Here is a 19,659-nt window from a genome sequence, read left to right as displayed (position 1 = left end):
GGGAGATTGTGATCCCTGTTGACTGAAAAAAGCAACACATTTACACCCATAAACAGCACTCACTCTCTGACCGGCCACTCCTGCAGATCCTTGTTCCCCTGTCTTTCCTGGATCACCCTTTGATTGTAAAACATGATTTGAATTAGAGACAGAAAAGTGAACATTCACAGTCTGGTTGTGAATTTAACATTGGATACGTACGTTAAATCCTTTAGGGCCCGGTCCTCCCATAGTTCCTGCAGGACCCCTGTTTCCGATGGAGCCTGCAGGGCCTGGACGGCCATCTTCACCCGGAGCGCCCTTACGAGATGAGAACCAGATTTAAACCAAAGACTCATTGTGACCTTGTAGCAATCTAGTAATCATTTAAACAAAAACATTGCACGCCCCCTATTTATTAATGAAGCTCTCAAACTTACCAGTGGTCCTGGTTTGCCCTCTGCCCCTTGGACTCCAGGGGTACCAGTAAGACCCTTTGGAAAAAAAGATCAGACATATAAGAGATGGAAATGGGAGAGGGGGAAGTAAATAGTGTGGACCTATGAACTATGAACTGAACTGTGCAATTTAACAATGACTGTCACGCAAAAGTCAAATGCCAAGGTCATCAGTGTTACCCTTGCACCTGGTAGACCAGGTTCTCCTGTACGGCCAGGATCTCCTAGAGATCCTTTTGGCCCTGGTGGACCTGATATTCCACGATCTCCTTGAGCACCCTGCATAAACAAACAAACAAACAAAGATATCAGATATTAAAGTACAGTTGACATACAGCTGCAGTTGTTGGAATCACAATATTAAGACAGAATTATAGAAAGAAGAAGTAACTGTACCTTATGTCCTGGCAACCCGTCAGCACCAGGGAACCCTCTGTTCCCAGGAGCCCCCTGAAAACCGGATAACAAGTTTAGTTCTTTCACAAATGTGGGCTACACCTACGAGATCAGATTAGTGAGGTAAATAAACCGCAATATCTTGTACTGATGCTTTAAAGAAAGTTCCCTAATCCATCACCACCAAAGAACATGCTGAATTTCTGTGGATGATCGATAAAACTGAGATTTTTCATGTAATCTAAAAACTTCAGACTTAAATACGACCATCAAATTCTCAAAATTAAGACCAATTGGAGCAACTTGTTGTGCTATTGTTTTTTTCTTTTAACATACTAAAAATATAATCACTGGTCATTATTCTCACTGTTAGTTTGCTGCTACAAAAGTAACATGTTTCATCCAACTTCCATCCCTGGTTCACATCGATCATTTAGGTTTTATCAAAAAGATCTACTTCTTGGACTGTGGCTGTAAACCAGAGTTCAGGAGCAAACCCAAGCTGACACGACCATTATCCGTGATCCATCATCCATCAATATTCTCACCAGTTAACGACTCACTTTGTCTCTAATTCATCTCCTGAAACGATCCCTGATGAATGAATAATACAGTAGGAGGCAGAGCGGTGACTCACTCTCTCACCAACAGGACCAGGAGGACCAACAGAACCGGAATCTCCACGAGGTCCTCGCTTGCCTTCCTCACCCTGAGGTCCCAACACTCCCTGAGACCCTGGCGGACCCTAGAAAGTTGACACACACACAGCAAAAAGGTAATAAGAGAAGGTAGTGGCTCACCACAGCTGTATTTCACTAGTATGTACGTAGATACGTCTGCTGATACAATCGGGACTTACAGGTTCTCCTTTGGGTCCAGCTTCTCCCTTAAATCCTGGTACACCAACATCTCCCTTTAACAAGCACAATGTGAATCAGAATATGTGACTGGCAGGAATCTAGTAGATGCGGGTTGAAAACGTAGAGCATGTATACCAATTGTCCTTTGATACCGGGCTGACCGGTGCTCCCCTGAGGTCCCGGTGGGCCAGGAGGTCCAGCATGGCCGGCTTGACCTTGTGGACCAAGGTTGCCCTGTGGTGAGTCAGAAATGTGACTTCAGTGTCATCATAACCCTAAAGTATAAATACGTTTTTAATGAGGCTTTGTACATACCACTGGTCCTTTGGCACCGGTTCCACCATCTGTACCCATGGGTCCCTTTGAACACAGAACATCCCCAGTTAGATCAGCATTGCACCGACCTGAGCTGTTAAAGCGAAGGTGGCCCTAACAGATCAACCGCCACAGTAAAATTGACCGATTCATTTGGGTAAGACATTACCCTGAGGCCAACTGGTCCAGATCTACCCTGGTGACCAGTCTCTCCTCTTTGTCCCTGAGGACCCTCCGGACCACGGACTCCTGTTGGGCCAGGTTGACCCTGTGGAGTAGGAAGTAGTATCAGTATACACTCAGAAGATAATTTATTTGTTACAAAATGTAATATAAAAACATAACAAGGTCTTCGCCTGAAGTACCTTCTGGCTCAGGCCCTAATAATAAAAATATACAGTTCTTCATTTAAAGGCAGTTAGTTGGCCGATAGGAGTACTTGCCTTCATTCCTGGGGTTCCTGGATATCCGGGGGGGCCGTTGAGCCCCAGAGGACCCTGTTGACCAACAACAGCGATGTTAATACAACAATACCCTGAGGATGTGGATCCATATGGCAGATTACCATACTAACTATACTACTAACTACAGTTGAGGAGGTCACTCATCCTTACCATCAGGTAAGTAAGTACGGGAGAAAAAAGTACACGGGAATACTCAGAAGCTGTTTAATATTCAACATTGATATGTATCACAATATTTGATGTGGATAATCACGCCAGGTGCTCCAAATCAACGTTTATCAAAATGGTCCTGCATGACTTCTTTGCACTGATCTAGACAGCAAAATTGTGTGTGGTGATTCTTGATTCCGATAACGATACATCGTCCAGCCCTACGAACCATCCAGTGGACCTGAGACAGAAAAGCGTCAACACCAAAACACCTTAGCTCACAAACAACATGTTCTGTTGTTCCACTCAAATTCACCTTGTCATGAGTACTGTCTGTACTAGATTGTGTAAGAATGCCCCTTTGGTCAGTCAAAGATCCAGAGTGTAGAAAGTAATAATTTTACGGTAATATTGTTCAACAGCTTCTGGAGAGGACGATCTTTGCTGGATAACCATGTTTTCTGATTTGTCAGAACAGTTTGGGTCTGGCAAGGTTCCGGGCGAGAAAACACTGCGTTAGGAAAACATTATGGTTTTTGTTAAAGTAACGAAACACTGTTATTAATGGGATTTGAACATCTGTCTCCTGGTGTGAAGTCTGGTCTTGGTTATACCCGAACCAAACCCTGATGCAGGATTCGCGTGTGCGTCACAGTAACCAGTCGTGTGACATTTTTCAGTCAGAAAAGGCTTGTGCCCACCACATACCTTCTTGATTCCCACCGGCGTTATTTTGGTAGCGCCACCAGGTAATGTGAAGAAACACCACAAGTGCAACACGGTACTTTCTTCCTAATCTCCAGGGATTAAAAGCACGTAAACCTGGACAATTATTTCTCCTTTTCTGTGTCTCTGTGTTTGAGTAATCGTAAGCTCATAGAGTGATTTCAACAGCTGATAATCTCGTGCTTTGTTGCTGAATAATTGGTTTCTGGTGCTTGATGACAACTTTGGGTTGTGGGACGTTTGAAAAGCCAAGATTTGACAAATGTAGGTTCTTAAATGAATTTGCCTGCAAGCTACCATAGGTTCTCCTACATACAGGGAAAGGGAGGGGCTGAGGTTAGTAGTTGTGAACTCCAACTTCACCACTAGATGGCGTCAAATCATACAGACACTGACCTTTGAAGTGCACACTGTGACTGCGGACTTACCAATGGACCTGGTTTGCCGATGTTACCGGGTAGACCACGTTTACCCTAAGAGATTAAAACAGAAATCACTAAGACTCAGAATTCACCTGGATGTTAGGCTGCTTCCAAAAGCTTGCAAGTAAGTACGACCCAGAACAAAAGGGATTATAAATGAACAAAATCAAAAATTCTGACGAAGGCAAAGGTTTCAGATGCGTATTGGTTTCATGCTTACAGCTGCACCACCAGGTCCAGAGCGCCCCCTCTCCCCAGGCATCCCGGCAGGACCCTGATGAACACAGAAAGTGATCAGTTAAAGAGGGTTCAGAAGGTTCCTGTGATGCTTTGATTTTGCTGCTTTGCTGCCTCCTGCTCTGAGGCTCCAGAAGCTGCCCCCTCCTCATGGTCCAGGACAGAAGTATTCAAAGTCTTCCAAGGGCCCCAGACAGTTTCAAGAGGAGGGTCAGTGAATGGAGGTGAGAGAGTGCCATCAGTTATTAAAATGACATCAACGGCCTAAACGTATGGCTGATGAAAACAGTAGTTTCGTGTGGAAATTTAAAGTTGTTTTTTTCCTACTTTCCAAGAGTCAGAAACTAACAACTGACTCAGACTGTTTTCATGTATTTGGGGTAGTTTGAAGTTTTGTAAAACAGAAATATTACTCAAGCTTGACTAAGTAAAAAAAACGATAATATCGTAATGATCCTAGTTGGTATTCAGAAACAAAACTCCCGTGTAGGTAATATGAAGGGGAGGGGGTCCAGGTTTTCTCTAAGGAGAAACCCACAGTCTCAGACTCTAAAACCCCCGATGGAGTTGCTTCATCTCCTCTTCAACAAGGTAGGAAGCAGGACCACTGCCAACACATGCGATACCACAACCCTTCCTCGGTGTCAGTGTTGGGGGGGGGGGGGTGACCTTTGCCCTTTTTGTTACCTTGAAAGATTGTCATTCTTTCCGTTACACCAGCCTAAAGATGCGTGTCTCCCCTGTCACCCCAAGCAAAGCAAATGTAGAGAAGGCAGTTTTTGACGTCCACTCTTCCTTGGCCTCCATACCACAGGTATGCCATCGTTAACTAGACTAGTCTAGTTACTTACTAGTCTGGGTAAGACCTGAAGAGATGAGGGCTAACATGGCTAATGGAGGAGCTAAGTAAGCTAGCGGCACTAACAGATGTTGGACAGGTGGAGACACGTATCTCAACATTCCCACGTCTCCATTAGAGCTTATAGTTTAACAATGTAATGACAAATACAAGTATCTGTTATAATATTGAAGCATTAAAACATACAATCGTGGTGTGATATGTAGTGAGGGGACATATTCACATTGGTAATACCAGGTTAACATATAGGCATCAGACGTCCATCAGCAGTCTGAAAACCATTTCATGAATGTATCAGGTGATTCTGCATTGGAATGTTTCTTACCATCGGCCCCGGTGCTCCCATTGGACCAGGAGGGCCTGTAGCTCCCTAGAAACCCAAAATATTAGACTGTTAAATATTACTTGATCCACAGGTTACAATCGATCAATCAAAACAGGCAGGCAAAATGAAAGTGAGGCTCTTTATACCTTGGATCCAACAGCTCCAGTTTCACCTTTTTGACCTAATGGTCCAGAGTGTCCCTGTCAATATGAAACAGAACTCTGGTCCACTCTTGCTGTGCGTTCAGGTAGGCAGAAAATGTAAGAAGCATTTAAAATGCTTTCTAAATTGATAAAAAAATGAGAGGTGACGCTCACTCGGTGGCCCTTCAGTCCAGGTGGACCGGGTGTACCCGGGAACCCTCGAGATCCCTGAAACGTGGATCAGCGTGGTCAGTTACAGCCAGCATGGAGAGCTTCCTGAGGAATCGTGTGTGCAATAATGTGATGGAGTGCTGAGATGGAGAGGCTTACTGGTGATCCAGGGAATCCCATTTCTCCAGCGTTTCCGGCTTTGCCAGATTCCCCCTGTATGAGCACATGATGTCAGGACTTACTTGAGGAACAACACATGACTTCGTCTCTGAGGTGTTCACAAAGACACAATCACGCACAAATGTACAAGAAATACACGGGGGGGGGGGGGGGTCACTGCTGTCGAGGTCAATGTTGGCATATTCTCTGAGAGTACAAACTGAACCTGCCGGCATCAGCCAGTCAGCTCCTCCCAGCTGTGACGCAAGGCTCTGTCCACCAACCACGGCTGGGTATAAATATAGGAGGCAGTATTTAAACTGTGTACCTGGCGTAAAAACATACACCTGCGGCAGGTGACCCGACACGGGCCTGCCGGGACATAAAGGAGGACATAATCCCGGAACGCTGGCGCATGGAGACGCGCTGCTGGGTGTTGTCACCTGTTCAGCAAAGCGGAACAGATTTCAACTACACCTGCCGCCAGAATCAGGTGACTCGTCTACTCTCCGGGCTCCAGCTAGCCGCCATGCCGGGGTTTCAGCGAGGTATGTGCCGCTTGGTCGAGCTGTGGCTGCCTGCTGTGCTGCTCATGCTTCGGGGGATTATTTTGTGTCGTCGATGCTCTCGCTCTTTGACGCCTTTGTCGCTCTCCACCAACCTGCTGACTCAGGCTGGAAAGCTAGCTTGGAAGTTAGCTTTCCGCTAACTGCTTGCTAGCCAGCGGCTCACTAGCATCACTCACTGGCATTCATGTTTTTAATCCGCTCAGGCTAAAACTATAGTCCTCAGTTTAATATCAAGTTAAAATGTGTAATCCTGGGCCGTTCACCGGCAACATGGGTGTTAGTTAGCTCCATATAATGTCAGCTTTTGAGCTTTTTCCTTGCCTGTGCTGTTTATATGGTTCAAGTGTGCTTCCATCAGCCTGACATGGTTGTGTTTAGTGGTTTTTGTTCCTTGGCTCATTTAATGACCTTTTATCATCCTCATCCACCAAACCAGTGTGAAGTTGCTGATCTGATTAGCTCTGAGAAGGAGGAGGTCCTGGTGCAGGAGAGCCTGGCTACGAGGTTCAGTTGGTCTCCATCCGGTTGAAGGGACGACCACATTTAACGTTCCTGTATCCTGTCATACCTGGGATCTGGTGTCCTGTTCCAGTGCTGTTGTTGGGATGAACTGATCAGGAATTACACAAACCGTTTGCATAGAAAGAGCAACACAATTTCAGGTTCTTCATTTTGTGGTTGTTTGGGATGACGGTGCTTTAGGCTGGATTAAAGTTAGTTAATTAGTTCTTCCACTGTGTGTGTGTGTGTGAGAACAGCTGTTCAGTGTGTTGGTCCATTTGTCTGTGAGTAAACGCCACATCTGTGTGCGCTGCATTCCCTTGTTGTGCTGCTGATATGGCGGAGGTGTTGGCGCCGGCGCCATCAGTGATGCGAGCCGTCTCTGGGCTTCCAAAGTCTCACGTTTTATTTTCAACCGCACAACAACAATGAACAGAATTGTTCAAGCTGTCAAATTGGAGCGGAGGAAGCTTGGCTCGATGGGAGCTGCAGGGTGGACGCACCTGAACAAAGGTGTCCTGGTGCGTATGGAACGCTGGGCCAAAATAGAAAATATGATGCCAGTAATTCAATTAATATGCCATTTCGTCGATGCAGGTATGAGAATTCATCATAAGATAAATGTTAATGCGTATAAAATTCTCATTCACTTGTTTCATAACTTTCTCAATTGTTTTGATGCACCAGTTTCTCCTTTTGTATTTCTCTTTTCATGGCATATTTTTTCCATTGACTTGGTTTTTGTGGTAATTTTTGGTCCTTTAGCATGGAGAGCAAAATGTGATTGAACGTTCAATGAGTTGTTTGGTTGATTCGGCCCTTGTTTCTCCTGTTTGCCGCTGGAGTTCAAGATTTGGATTCTGCAGGCGTCACACACTTTTACCCGCTTCTGTCTCTCGATAAAACTGAAGCGTTCGTGCTGATCAAGCAAAGAGCTCAGGATCAACTTACATCCTCTCCTGGTTTGCCTGCTGGGCCCTCAGCTCCTCTTTGACCAGGACCACCCTGAAATACACAGGTCACATGTATAACATATCTGTCACAGTACATTCAGGCCCGGCCTCCTGTCTCGTACCTACATTAAATGTTGGGTTGCAGTTTTAAGCAAAGAACTAAATTAATTCATGTTCTACCATGTGTCCCGGGTCGCCGACATCTCCAGGAGGTCCTTGTGGTCCAGCTTGACCCTGACGGGAGGAAAAGAAACATTTTAAAAGAACTTTTTTTTTTTTAAATAATTTTGAATCTCATCTTGGAGACATGTTGACTTACAGGGGCACCGTTGGGTCCTGGAGGTCCTCTCGTTCCAGAGTCTCCCTACAAATGAAGACCAAGTCAGATAATGAACAGATGAATGTGATCCAGATGAGAGGGCCAAAGCTCTGGGGCTGCAGCGGCGTGGCCACCAGCGACGTGTACGCTGCTGATTCGTATTCCCTCACTAAAACATTGTTTGACTGTTCTGACGTCTTGCAAAATCGAATATGTTGGATTTCAAAATAACTTTGACGGAGAGCAGAAGATTTTGAACCCTGCAGCCGGATGCACCATCTCTTTGAGTGTCCTCCCAGAATGACTTACTGGTAAACTGGATAATTTACTGGCTGACTTTAAAGTAACACAAACTTCAGACTGTCCCTCTGAGGTGAATCGTTGTGCTGCAAAATCCCGTGTTCTTGCATGCTCGCTGTCGTTTAAAAAGTTGGCCATTCGGCATTAATGGTAAGATCAAAGTGTGATTTTTCAGTTTTCCAATGTTTGCTTTGTTCATACTGCAACAGTAATCTGACTGAGTTTAAGACTCCTGACAGCAAACTAAAGTTGCTTAATAATCATGAATAAAGGACAAATGCACTGTTTTTCACTTGTTTGGTTGATGGGGGTGCAGGCGTACATGCAACCCCTGTGATGCCCACCAGTATAAAACACTCAAATGCCAGAGGAATGCTTAGGATTTATAAATGGCAACACCCGGAATTTGCACTTGGAAAGACGTGGTTGCACCACAACAAATAACGGACGACTAACTCAGCTGTTGTTTGGCATCGTTTACCACATGGCTGGAACTTGTGTTGTCTTTATGCCTTTGAAACTGATGTTTTTAGTGATTGTATGGTTCCCACACAAAAAAATATTTAGAGTAGTGGTGCACTGGGCAGTTGGAAGCACACCGTGTGTGTGTGTGTGTGTGTGTGTCCTGCTCTTGGTGTATTTATGGTAGAGAGACAGTAACCTGAGAGCCTCCCCTTCACGACCTTTTTAATAATGAGAAGCCAAGAAGCTTTCACCCAAACACAGCTGAGCTGCTCTCCCGCCACCGCGGACAAATTAAGTTTGACCAATGTTCTGATGTCATGGTGGTTTGCTCACTGCCCTCTTACCCTCTGGGTGTTCAGCAGGCCTTGGGGTCCTGTCTTCCCATCAAAGCCAGTTGCCATTTGGTTTCCCAGACCCTGCAGATGAAACATGCGCTCTTCAGTGTACAGCTTTTTTTTTTTTTTTTTTTTTTTTTGTCCGTAACTGATCTGTGCACATGGATGAGCAGGATAGATGCTACGCTTGAACGAGTACATGGGGGTGACGTGTGTGTGTGTGTGTGTTTCAAGGTGTTAATGTGGGTCTCTCTCTGTTGCCGTGGCAGCTGAAGTCTTTGTACATGTCTCTACCTATAAATGCGGGACAGGTGTTGACATTTGTGTGTTAATACACTCTCACAGTGTTTTGCTGGCTGAAATCCTGCTTCCAAGGTGTGAGTGCAATGATTCAGACAGCTGATGTTTGCACACTGTGCAAGCTAGCACATGTGAGCAAGTATGTGATTGCTAGCACTGCGAGGGGCGGCTCACTGCACAACTTACTCCTGGGTGCGACGGCTGTCCTGGAGGTCCTGGCTCACCAGGCTGACCTGGAACACCTGGCTCCCCATCATAACCCGCAATACCTCGCAGTCCCTAGAGGGCGGACATGGATACTGATTGGCTTCTTTTGAAAAACATTTTGTAACTTTGCAGTTTGGGTGGTAACACAAGGTGCTGATGTAAAGGTCTACAGTGTGAGCTATTCAGTTTTCCTGTTGTATCATTGTGTTTTCACTGCTTTATAGTTAACATGGCAGGGTTTAGCACTTGTGTTTCACTGTGGTCTGCATGTTTTGCTGAAATGTGCCATTAATTTATGGGATTAAAATGCCACTTCTGCTTGCAGAGCCCATTTCTTACCAACTGAACAAACTTTTTTTGTTTTTAATGTAGGTTCAGAAACCAAAATGTGTCACCGTGTAGAGCGAACACCAGTTTGACCTGTGGGATACTTGGGTTAATTTGAACTCCTACGAGGGTTCCGAAAAGCCATGCACCCAATTTGTGACTTGACATTGTTTGATGTTGATATCCTGATCGTGGATTTCGGCGTCATACCAACATTGAACTTTACCGTCCAGATGATCTGGAGCTTAAAGGTGACATCTGAAACCAGAGTCTTCCTGGTGTTGCTTTGACGATTTTATAACCTTCAGATTCATTTTATTTAAAGCAATTATCAGTTCATGAGTTTAGATAAGAAGCGACCCCAGAAGTTTGAATTCAAATTAAGGAGACTTGGGTGACTGAGCGATGGGGATGTGGGAGTCTGGACACTGACCTCATCTTTGGATCAGCTATGGGATGGATGGTGCTGATAATACATTTAATTTGAACGCATTTGAGTTGATATTTTGCGTCTTTTAAAAAAAAAAAAAAAAAAAAACTTTGAAGAAAATGGGCTCTGCCAGCAGAATCATCAGCTGTGCGTTGGAATCAAATCAGAAGGTAAATCCTGAGTGTCACTGCGCCGGACGCCATGATGTTCTGTTCTCCTCAGTTGTAGCAGTTGTCACCACATTTTCTACTTGAAATGATTCAACTTGGGTGTGGAGGGCCATCTGTCGGCGGAGACGCGTGACTTACAGGCCGTCCTTTGTTTCCTCGAGGTCCGCGTTCTCCCGGAGAGCCTGGAGGTCCCTGTAGTAGTAATAATAAACAAGAAGCGTTCAAATGAGAGATGATGTTGCTGTCACTCATGATGGGGGTTTAAAATGTGTTCTTGAGGCACATCCTGTTCTGCAGGTGGTGACTGTCCTCTCATGCCATCTAGTGTTTGTTCAGGTAGTTGATCACACAGAGAAAACTGGTAAACATCTCACTAGTAAAATAATACTACAAAAAAATGGAAGTTTAGGCCACTTGTCAGATATACTGAGACAGGAATTTTCTCACCATCGGTCCGGGGCGGCCTCTGATACCAATCACCTGTCAGGAGATTGCACAGTGAATGTCTTAGATAATGCAGTTTTAACCTAAAATGGGTTGCAATGTTTAGATTGAGGACACACTTACAAGTGGGACGTCCCCCGGTTCTCCCTTCTGACCCTGAATTCAGGCAGAAATGATGACCGCACATTTAGAATGTACTCTCTAGTGGTGATGTCAGAAAACACATGATCAAGTAGGAACACAACTTTGTCCTACCTTGTAAATTCTTCCCCCGTCTGCATTGAGAAATAAACATGACGTTAGTCTTCCATGGATGCTTCATGCAAGTGTGTTTTTAAAACAAACAGAAAAAGTTGCAGCAGAATTGGATTTGATCACGACATCGAGAACACGGCTCAACGCTGTTGAGGTGGCTTGTCTTTGTTTTGTCTTGTGCGGACCCCCCCCCCCCCCCCAAGTCCTTTATGCTTCAAGTCTTTATTACAGCTCCAGCTTGTTGTATCCAACTAAGCTGATGCCTCAGCGTTGGCTCTCATGTCACTTGGCCTCATGAGGCCGCAGCCTGGGGTGAGGTAACGTTTACATTCTCAGTCGGTGCCAAGGAGAAGGATTTGTGTTGTGGCAGATTTGACCAAGTTAAAGTTCATTGTGCTCGTTCTTACTTTATTTATTTACCTCTGCCAAGGTCACATGACCACGGGCATTGGTTAGCCTGACTGTTGCTAAGATAACTCAAAAAGATGAGGATGGATTTTGGTTAAATGCGGTGGGGTGACACACCTACAGCTGAGAAACGGTCAGTTTTGACTCTGGGAATTCTGATGAGGTCGCATCCAGATTTTTGAGTTGAAGGAGAAGTGTTCAGACGCCTCTGTCACTCTTCAAGCGCTCGACTGTTGGCGCCGCAGCAGAGGTGACAGCTCATGTGCTACACAGTGAAAGGAAAAAAAAAAATTCAACCCAGCAAACGGAGCTCACCGCCGGTGTTGATGGTAGTTGTGCCATCCGCCTGACAGATGGGGCAGCATTCTCCCTCGGGGATGTACAACTTCTCACAGTTGGACAGGTCATCACACTGGATTTCATCGCAGAGGACCTGCCCGTTGTCACAAACGCAGACCCGGCATGGCTCTGGCTTCCAGATGTCCCTGTTGCTGTAGACCTGGCCGTCCACCGTGCAGGTCACATCATCTCCTGAGACACAAAGAGGATGGATGGTTTGTCAACAGAGGAGTGGGGTCTCCTTAAAGCATGTTCTTCACCATACATTTCAGTATGTCGACAGCAGGAAGAAGGGGGTGAACTTTATGTGCGCACTTGCCCACGGTCAAATCAGCCAAACCTGCTTTGTATTGTTTTAAGTAAGGAGGTCACACACCTCTTAATCCCAAACCAGTCCAACTAAACAAATACTCATCTGCCCATTTAAATATGCCTTGTAATCCCTGGCTGGGGGACGAACAGGTCAAGTGTGGGATACACTCTCAGACCAGTTCAGGCCCAGACAGAAACCAGTAAGCCGACGTGAAGTAAACCACCCACTCATCCTCAGCGCAGCCTCAGGTTCTACTGCATCCCACCATGGCGCGTTCGAGTCGACTGCTCGTCTCAAGTTTAGTGTTTTAAAACAACAACAACAACCCAACACTCGAAACACTAGAGTGCGTATGCTTTCCGTATGCATGTATAGTACATCATCCGTTTGTAAAATGTGAGTCTCTGCTGCAGCAAAGTCAGACATTATGACATCATTTTGTCCAGCGGAAGAAGGAAAACTTGAAGCAAGTCTTTCACTCAGTGTGTGTACAATGGCCCTGGGTTTGAGAGTTGATCACTGGAGCTTGCATGTGCAAAGCTCACTGAAAACAATTTAAAATCATTAATTACCCCGTGGATTCATTTTTCCTTCACATTATCTGGAAAATATGTGTTGAAATGGGACCAGTGGAGGTAAAGATGGGGCCCACGCCTGCTGTGACATGTCATCTCAGAGGAATACTGCCCACACAGAGCTCTCTGCTGGTGCCAAAATAATCACTGCACTCCAAAACGGGACATGCTGCGAAAGCACGTGACAGAAAAGTTAACACCACAATCAAAAGATCATCAGTGGAGCACCAGGGGAGCAGTTGTTGGGTGTGACTCGCACTGACAGGAATGTGCGTGCTCTGTAAACCGAGGCCGAGAGAGCCTTTACCTGTCTCAGTTCTAAACAGCAGGTGGCAGCTCTGAGCCTCAGAGAGCAGGTAACTCAGGTTAGACAACCAGAGGAGAACCGGAGGGGAGACGGACCTGCACATTCAATCACGGTGTCGCAGCCTGTTCAGGCCTCGTTCGAGCTCACTGGACAGTCTGGATGCAGCAATCAGGTGAAAGTGCAAGATTGCATGACTCAAGTCCACATTTATACTACTTGGAGCGGCCGGGCCCAGAAACGGCGTGTGTGGAGTACATATGATGGGAAATCAAAGGGATACTTCACCCCAGACGTTTGTTTTGCCTTTTAAGTTTTCACTAATGTGTTTTGAGCTCCCGTGATTTTCACCATCATTTCAAAGACTACAGAACGCAGGAAGAGCCAGCCACACATGTAGCGTGGCGCTAACGAAGGCTGGCGACAGCACAACAAGAGACAAACATTTTCAGCCTCACCTGAACAGCACCAGTGCCAATTGATAAGTATATACTGAGGTAGTATATGAGATTACATCACCGTGAAACATGGATTAAATATGACTGGCACCATCCCAGCTGTTCAATATATAAAGTGACCGACTGGTGGTGAAGAAATCTTATTTTATTTGCATTTTTGAACTGGGCCAATTCCATTCATTTTTTTTTTAACATAACATTATAAATCTCGTGCAGGGATAAAGGGAGGGGCGCCTTTTCCAAAATCTATACCAGGTGGAAGCCATCAAAACTCTTGGCCCAGGCTCAAGCAGAGCTCATGAAAGTAGAAGAGAATTACATTTGAACTTGCCATAGCATGACAACATTAGAACTGCAGAGGCTCACTGAATGAATTGACTTGTTCTCACGCCCGACTCATCCAACGCTGGTGCTTGGTGAGATGCTCTTCACCCTCGGTTATGACGCCGTAGGAACCCCTCGGGCAGCTGTTTTAGCCGTGCGTGTCAGAACCACGGACCCCAAGAGTACAAGTGTCAAGTTTTTTCCTATGTACACGTTTGTTGTCATGCTGTTTTGTATGTTCAGTTCTGTATCTTTTTCTGGGTGTGGTTTTCTTTCATACTTAAAATGTGGATGCAGTGCAAACCTCCGCCAGCCATGACCGCCTTTTCCAAAGTGTAAAAATGGCGACTGCCCTCTGCACTGCGCTCCTGCCCTCATTACTGGTTCCAGCCCCAGACGGTGAGCATACCTGCGACGTTTTGCTTTCTGTTCCTCACGTGGGAGGAAGTGGCATCATGCTGCACAGACAGGATATGAATCATGACTTTTCAAACAAACGCTGCAACCAAAGATCCCCGATGGAGCCGTGTTTGAGACCATGAGATGTCGTTCCACCCAAGTAAATGAACATCTGGTTACCTTAACAAAGTTGTAACTTAAACCCAGAAGAACACCAACCCTGGCCAAGGGATTTCAGCTGACCGAAACTCAACCAGATCTCAACCACAGCCTTCACACATCCATAGGAAAATGACAATTTAAGAAGGGGGGGGGGGGTCCGTTTTATTTTGGCGGCCGCCGAGATATGTTGCCTTAATCATCACACTCACACAATCGTTGTGATGGTTGTGTTGCAGAAATATGACTGAGGCGTCACGGATGCACAAAGTCATGTAATCGCACAAATTCCAACTCCTTCGTTCAAACCTAAAAAGCACGTCTCAGCTGTGACTCAGGAAGGGTCTCACTTTGGTCACACTGTGGCGTCGTGCAATCGCCAAATCCTCGGAGGAGCGACGTTTTCTAAAGCGAAATGTGACAAAATGGAATCCTGGCTGACTTAATGTGGCGCCGCCATGAGTCCAGCATGCGAAATTGCACTCACAGACTCAAGAAAACATCTTTGAGTAACTTTTGCGAGGATCTTTAACAATGTGTTTCTATGGAGGTGTGAATAATGACACAAGGAGGAACCCTCCAGGCTCAATCCATCAGGTTGCAGCTGCAATGTTGGACAAAAGTCAGACTCTTGTAGTTACACCCCTGCAAATTGAACCTCAAACTTAAGCGCATTATTGGACCGGCTGTCCGAGTACACGTCCTGGACTACCGGCTCCATTATTATCAATACTACTATTATTATTATTATTATTTATTATTATAGGCACACAACAAGAATCACTTTTTTCTTCACTGGAGGAAACTTGGAATCACTTTAGTGGCTCCAGTTATTTTGTTTTTGTTTTTTTGTTTTTTTTCTTTCACTGTAATTATCTGGCAATTTATTTGACAAGAGTACACTTGGCTGTCCCCGATAGTTGAGTATTTGAACTGTTTTAGTGTCCAAATACACACATAATGAAGTAAAAAAGAAAAAAAGTTTATTTGTACTGAACAGCTCTGGACTACGTCCTACTTGAATCTCATTCAGGCATGTTCGCTCGATGTAAGACTCTGAATTCAGTTCTTTTCATCGCCAAGACTCTAAACCCAGCAGGGTTATCTCGCGCCACAGAGCTGGAAGGCCATTTTTCCTGTCGGGTTTTGAGGTGTGTGTGTGTGTGTGTGTGTGTGTGTGTGTGTAGTTTGAAATTTACTGGAAGAGAAATGTGGCTTTTCAGAGTGGTCTTAAAAATCCCACCACAAAACTTGAGGAAGAGACGAGCCGTTCACTTTTTCCCCTCCTCTAAGCTAATTCATTGCAGAGCCCACACTTTTCCACAGACGCTGTTTTTTTTTCTTTCTTTTTTAAACAGCGCAGTTTAATCATGACAAGGATGAAAAAGCACGCTGCCATCCGACAGTGTCGCCTTGATCTGGATTTTCCACTAGTCAGCTAATAGGGCAGACATTTTCCTCTCCTGGTCTACAAGAGTCTGGAGCTGACATGACTCAAGCGTCTATGCTCTCGCTACCATTTTTCACCAGATATCAGAAGCCCAACATCCTCTCGGGTCAAGAACCTGTCCACGAGGGAAAACATCGCCAGCAATGTCATGTTGCTGGCAGATGTGAGGAGGCTACAAAAACAAGATAGTTTATGGATTTTCCTTTTTCTAATGTGGAAACACTGTTTTGAGGGGACTCTTTGCAGCCAGCGGAGAGGTTGGAGAACCACTGTGGAAACGATGAGTCACATGAAACCGAATCATTTCCTTTAGAGATAAAAACAAAGCGAGGAGGATATACCATCTCCTAATGTTGAGGAAGATAGTAGAGAAGATGCAGACAAAGACAGCTGATGGAATCATGTCGTGGTTGTTTCCGTGTTCTGCTTTGGTTTGCCGTGAGACTAACTCGCCCCCTCGGTTGATACCGTTAGGAGTTTGACTTGACTTCCAAGCCAGATGCAGATGAGTTACAGCTGCTGCGGGGTGGCTTCAAGGCAGCTGCACTTTACAGCTCTAAACCTCGGTGTCATGGCGAGATGTAAATCTTCCCTGTGTTTGTGCCTTCTACTTCTACCGATGAATGGTCCACTGATAAAGTTGTCTAGAAAAGCTTTCACTGCACAGTTCTGCAATACTCAAAGCCTGAAATGCAACGGGTCAAAAACCCAACTTTTGGCCCACCCTTGTTTCAATCACTGGCCCGGGGCTTTCAGCATCTCACACGGCTTCAGTCGTTTTCCTTTTCAGAGGAATACTTGAATATTTTATGCATTATTTTATGTCAGCAGGCCTTGAAATCTCAAAGATGGCTCTAGTTTGAACATGCTATCCCCCATCGCTCTCCACAAACAAAACTCAGTATCTCGAGGGAGGGGTAGCGAGCTCAGGCCAGGAAAGTTGAAATGAAAAAGTAGTTTGCTGATTACACGTCTGGGCTTTTCCATCTGCAGGCCCCCGTCTCCGATGGGTCTCCCTTACAGAGGCAACCACAGCTATGAGTTGCTCCTTTCCCATGCTCGGCCATAGAAGGAGCTCGGGCCTCTTCAGTTGCACCCCCCTCTCCCCCCTGCTCTTTCTCTAGTTTCCCAGCTAACGGACCTCTGACTTTCAGTAAGCTTGGATTTAATTAATTCTTCAATTTCTGTTTTAACTGGTGACTATTGGAAACCTTCAGCATGGGCACTTGTAAGGGAGTCATGTGGCAGCACCTGGGTTGTAACATGGCCGGCACATTACAAGCCTCTATGGCTGATGGATGCGGCCTCCTCACGTCCCTCATTGTAGTTTTGATTTCATCAATAAGACAAAAAATGTTGGACTACCTTTTTTCAGATTTGCGACTCAAGCTAACAATCGATGACTAAAGCGAGTCATGCATTTAAGTCACAGCCTAAGACTGAAACTGCGTCCGACTGGGGGCGATAGTGGACACAAAATGGCCACGGTTTACTTGACCAAGATGGCGCAGAGTTTTAGTCGGTCACAAAAAGAGAAGAGGAAAATACTGACAAAATATGACAACAACATGGAGCTTTAACACTTGACTTCTCCAGGCCAGTGCGGCGCCTGGCGTCGCTTCAACTGAAGTGGGCCATGTTTTTTTTTTCTTTCTTCTTCTGGATTGACGCTGTTAAAAATGAGCTCTGTAGCAAACAAAGCTTTTAGTCCTGGGCGTTTATGTTTTGCATGAAAATTTCATGATTGAGGAGCACTTTTGATTTTTGAGGAACAACCTCAATAACCCCATCACCTCAGGGTCACAGCAACTTTGTCAGTTTTTATCGTTAATGACGTTTGATATCTGTGTTCATCTCTTATCTTGTTTAGCAACCTACATTCTGAAGATGCATTATTTACCCGCCCATTTTATGTCTAAGAATATGTTAAGATATCCTATGGTAGTGTGATCGACGGACCACGTTTAAGGGATCTAACTAAAAATGTATCAACTCTGAGACGAGGGAATCGGCCGCTCAGCGCCGCTAACTTGTTTCAGGGTTGTAGGACTCATTCCACGCCACTGTGTGGTGCAGAGCCGTTAACTCCATGGTCAGGCAGTGACGGTCACCATAATCAGCTGCTGTCGTGCTTCTGTCAAATGCACCGCTGTAGCCCACTAGGCTGTTGCTGCTGAGGCTTTAAAATGGTGATATAATCATTTAACCATCTCACCCCCCGCAAAATGATTCAAGGGAGCATCATGATGGAATTATCCATATTTGGGCTAACAGGAAGTAGCTGGCTTGGCAGGCATGTGTTATGGTTATGCGCCCCCCCGGCAGCACAGCAATCTCACCATCAACTCAAAGAATTGAAGGTACAATCAGTTTTATACAAGTAGGACGTGCGAGAGCTTTAAAAGCTGCAGCTGCCATGTTGTTCCGTTGTTGTAGCGACGGCCAGAGGAAAGATAGCGGCTTTCACAGTATAGTAGTAATTACACAGTGAACGTGGTAAAACCACAGATGGTGGTCGTTAATAAATTACTGGCTGTAACCTAACTGGCTTGATAATGACAGCAGGTCTGCCGTAATGAAAATTGTAAACATTCTTCAGTCTAACACTGAACTCACCAAACACTAAAAGCTGCCTGTTTGGCTATCAAGGTCAGGGTCAAAGGTCAGACCAAGGGGTGTCCTTTTCTTGGAAGCCATGAGACACACTCGGGATGAACTCCGTGAAAATACTCCCTGGCCTGTACGGAAGATTCATGATGCTACACATGTGTTTTTTGTCTCCCTGGCCCCTCCTTCCTTCCTTTCTTCTATGCTGGATGTTTCCTTATGTTCAGGCTTCTCTGTGACCATGCGGTTCCGTGGTGGAGACGTCTGACTTTAAAGGCTTTTACTGAATAAAGTGTCGACTTACAGGATTCTAGCACGGCGCCCAGCACTCCAGTGCTCCAACCACGTAATGAATCTTCCAGTTCTCAGCTCCTGAGCAACTAATAACACGAACCAATCTGAATTTCACTCGGTCTCGCGGTATCATGCTGTCAGGCCGACAACCCCCCTCATAGAGGTGCACAAGAACAGCGTTCCAAACAATGACAGGGACTTCTTGGTCAAATGGCTCAATGACAGCAGTTCATTTTAATGTTCTGGCCAAATTTCACCACCTCCTGAGTCAACGCTCCTGGTTTGTACGGATGAGCCAAGCTTCAGAACGCATCAGCCTTTGGATGCACTTAAGCAATAAAAGAGACTGAAATGTGGAATGCAATATTTGGAAATCATATATGTATGTATAATTGAAAGCAGGTCACTTAAAATAAGTGTTCAGTGGCGCGTGTGCGGCCGAAGAGAGAAAATGTTCTGCTGATGAGGAGGAAGATAACGATGGCGCCAGCGGTCCGGCTCTGCCAAAAAAAAGAGTAAAGGAACCGATCCACAAGCTCCGTCACTCTCATCCATCACATCAAAGTCCCTTCAGCCTCAGAACCAGAGCTCATCATCTTGACGTCAGTGAGAAGTTACCTGCCGCCAGGACAAAATGCCTAAATGACTTTACCCAGAGACACCGTTTGTTTTGAATTCAGATCTTCCACAAAGTCTTGGTCAACTGTCAGACATGTGGTTTTCATATCCTCTCAGACGAGATCCAGCGGATCAAGCCAAACGAAACACACTGACACACTTAACTAAATAT

At 45.4% G+C, this 19,659-nt stretch overlaps 1 protein-coding gene across 1 annotated transcript in view; it reads right to left on the bottom strand.

The window, feature by feature from the left end:
• The window catches only part of LOC147251744 (uncharacterized), a 43,033-nt gene that overhangs the window by 10,326 nt on the left and 13,048 nt on the right, over positions 1-19,659 (bottom strand). The window contains exons 2-28 of the mRNA XM_086219644.1: positions 11,963-12,178; positions 11,240-11,259; positions 11,108-11,140; positions 10,988-11,020; positions 10,679-10,732; positions 9,593-9,685; positions 9,116-9,187; positions 8,007-8,051; positions 7,868-7,921; positions 7,686-7,739; positions 5,665-5,718; positions 5,509-5,562; positions 5,338-5,391; positions 5,192-5,236; positions 3,991-4,044; positions 3,777-3,821; positions 2,452-2,505; positions 2,178-2,276; positions 2,009-2,053; positions 1,829-1,927; positions 1,693-1,746; positions 1,471-1,578; positions 834-887; positions 618-716; positions 420-473; positions 202-300; positions 64-117 (exon numbers count right to left, since the gene is read on the bottom strand). Coding sequence (XP_086075770.1) covers positions 64-117; positions 202-300; positions 420-473; positions 618-716; positions 834-887; positions 1,471-1,578; positions 1,693-1,746; positions 1,829-1,927; positions 2,009-2,053; positions 2,178-2,276; positions 2,452-2,505; positions 3,777-3,821; positions 3,991-4,044; positions 5,192-5,236; positions 5,338-5,391; positions 5,509-5,562; positions 5,665-5,718; positions 7,686-7,739; positions 7,868-7,921; positions 8,007-8,051; positions 9,116-9,187; positions 9,593-9,685; positions 10,679-10,732; positions 10,988-11,020; positions 11,108-11,140; positions 11,240-11,259; positions 11,963-12,178 — 1,799 coding nt within the window. The remainder of the gene's footprint in view (positions 1-63; positions 118-201; positions 301-419; positions 474-617; positions 717-833; positions 888-1,470; positions 1,579-1,692; positions 1,747-1,828; positions 1,928-2,008; positions 2,054-2,177; positions 2,277-2,451; positions 2,506-3,776; positions 3,822-3,990; positions 4,045-5,191; positions 5,237-5,337; positions 5,392-5,508; positions 5,563-5,664; positions 5,719-7,685; positions 7,740-7,867; positions 7,922-8,006; positions 8,052-9,115; positions 9,188-9,592; positions 9,686-10,678; positions 10,733-10,987; positions 11,021-11,107; positions 11,141-11,239; positions 11,260-11,962; positions 12,179-19,659) is intronic.

The sequence above is a fragment of the Aulostomus chinensis genome, chromosome 12 (assembly GCF_037954235.1).
Source record: "Aulostomus chinensis isolate RoL2024-O1b breed Wild chromosome 12, RoL_Achi_v1.0, whole genome shotgun sequence".
NCBI lineage: Eukaryota > Metazoa > Chordata > Actinopteri > Syngnathiformes > Aulostomidae > Aulostomus > Aulostomus chinensis.
This window is presented reverse-complemented; position numbering and strand designations above follow the sequence as displayed.